This window comes from Bison bison, unplaced genomic scaffold (assembly GCF_000754665.1).
Source record: "Bison bison bison isolate TAMUID 2011002044 unplaced genomic scaffold, Bison_UMD1.0 scf7180017864527, whole genome shotgun sequence".
NCBI lineage: Eukaryota > Metazoa > Chordata > Mammalia > Artiodactyla > Bovidae > Bison > Bison bison.
The window spans coordinates 14,755,311-14,756,614 of record NW_011495078.1 but is presented as its reverse complement, the minus strand read 5'-3'; the positions used below and the strand labels follow the sequence as shown (position 1 = coordinate 14,756,614).

Sequence of the window (1,304 nt, the reverse complement as noted above, 5' to 3'; positions counted from 1 at the left end):
CTGGTATCCCCATCTCTTTCAAAATTTTCCACAGTTTATTGTGATCAACACAGTCAAAGGCTTAAACAACCATAACTCCACACCTTTAAGAGCACATTTTGGGAGAGAGCCTATCCTACCAGAGAGAAGGGCTCTCAGCAAATTCAGGTGCTCAATACACACATGAATAAGTGACAAAATGGAGGGGAGGGGTGCAGGAACATATTAATTAAATAAACTTTAAAATACTGGATTCTTTTCTTTTGCCAAAAATAAGAAATTACCCATTAAGAAGCAAAGATAAACTAGCTGCTAAGAAACGAGCTTATGTTGTCTCCAGAATTTCAGAACCTCTCTCCTACAGAGACATTTATTGTATTTGAAGACAGTTTGTGATGAATATAAAACCCTCTGACATGACATACATATGTGGGAAAATATGTATATATTTTTATTAACTTTAAGCAGATGGAAAGTGAAAGTGAAAGTCAGTCAGTCGTGTTCTGCTCTTTGCAACCTTATGGACTGTAGCCTGCCAGACTTCTCTGTCCATGGTGATTCTCCAGGCAAGAATACTGAAGTGGGTAGCTATTCCCTTCTCCAGGGGATCTTTCCAACCCAGGGATAAAATCTTTCTCTTTTGTGGCTCCTGCATTGCAGGTGGATTTTTTACCATCTGAGCCACAAGGGAAGCCCACGAGCAAATGGAGGAGAACATAAAAAAAACTTTGTAAGATAATAGTAAAAAAAAAAGTTTTATTATTTTATGTAAGAATTGCTTTTATGCCATATAACAGCAAGGAGGCCTGAAAAGGCTAAGAACAGAAAAATAAACATCACCATGTTCTCAACTTCAGCACTTTGCCTGACGCACCACTGGAACATCCCCGTGAGTACGAGAGAGAGAGACAGGACCAGGCCAACCTGCCCGAGATCCAAGGCTAAATGAGGAAGAAGAGGAGTAAAATTAGTCTACTTCTCAACCCCTCACACAGGTCCTTCTGTCACTTTACAAAGATGACTCCTTTATTTTTGTGATTTTTATTGGAGTATATAGTTGATTTACAAAGTTGTGTTAGTTTCAGGTGTACAATAAATTAGCCAGATATATACATATAATCTGTTCTTTTTAAATTATTTTCCCATATATGTCATTACATATAGTCCATACCCCATGGACTGTAGCCTACCAGGCTTCTCTGTCCATGGGACTTTCCAGGCAGAAGTACTGGAGTGGATTGCCATTTCCTTCTCCAGGGGATCTTCCCAACCCAGGGATTGAACCCAGGTCTCCCACATTGTAGACAGACACTTTACCATCTGAG

The 1,304-nt window shown here is 39.6% G+C and overlaps 1 protein-coding gene across 1 annotated transcript in view; it reads right to left on the bottom strand.

The window, feature by feature from the left end:
- The window catches only part of LOC104982227 (multidrug resistance-associated protein 4-like), a 201,824-nt gene that overhangs the window by 37,016 nt on the left and 163,504 nt on the right, over positions 1 to 1,304 (bottom strand). Inside the window, exon 21 of the mRNA XM_010831562.1 lies at positions 820 to 920. Within this exon, the coding sequence (XP_010829864.1) occupies positions 820 to 920 (101 nt within the window). The remainder of the gene's footprint in view (positions 1 to 819; positions 921 to 1,304) is intronic.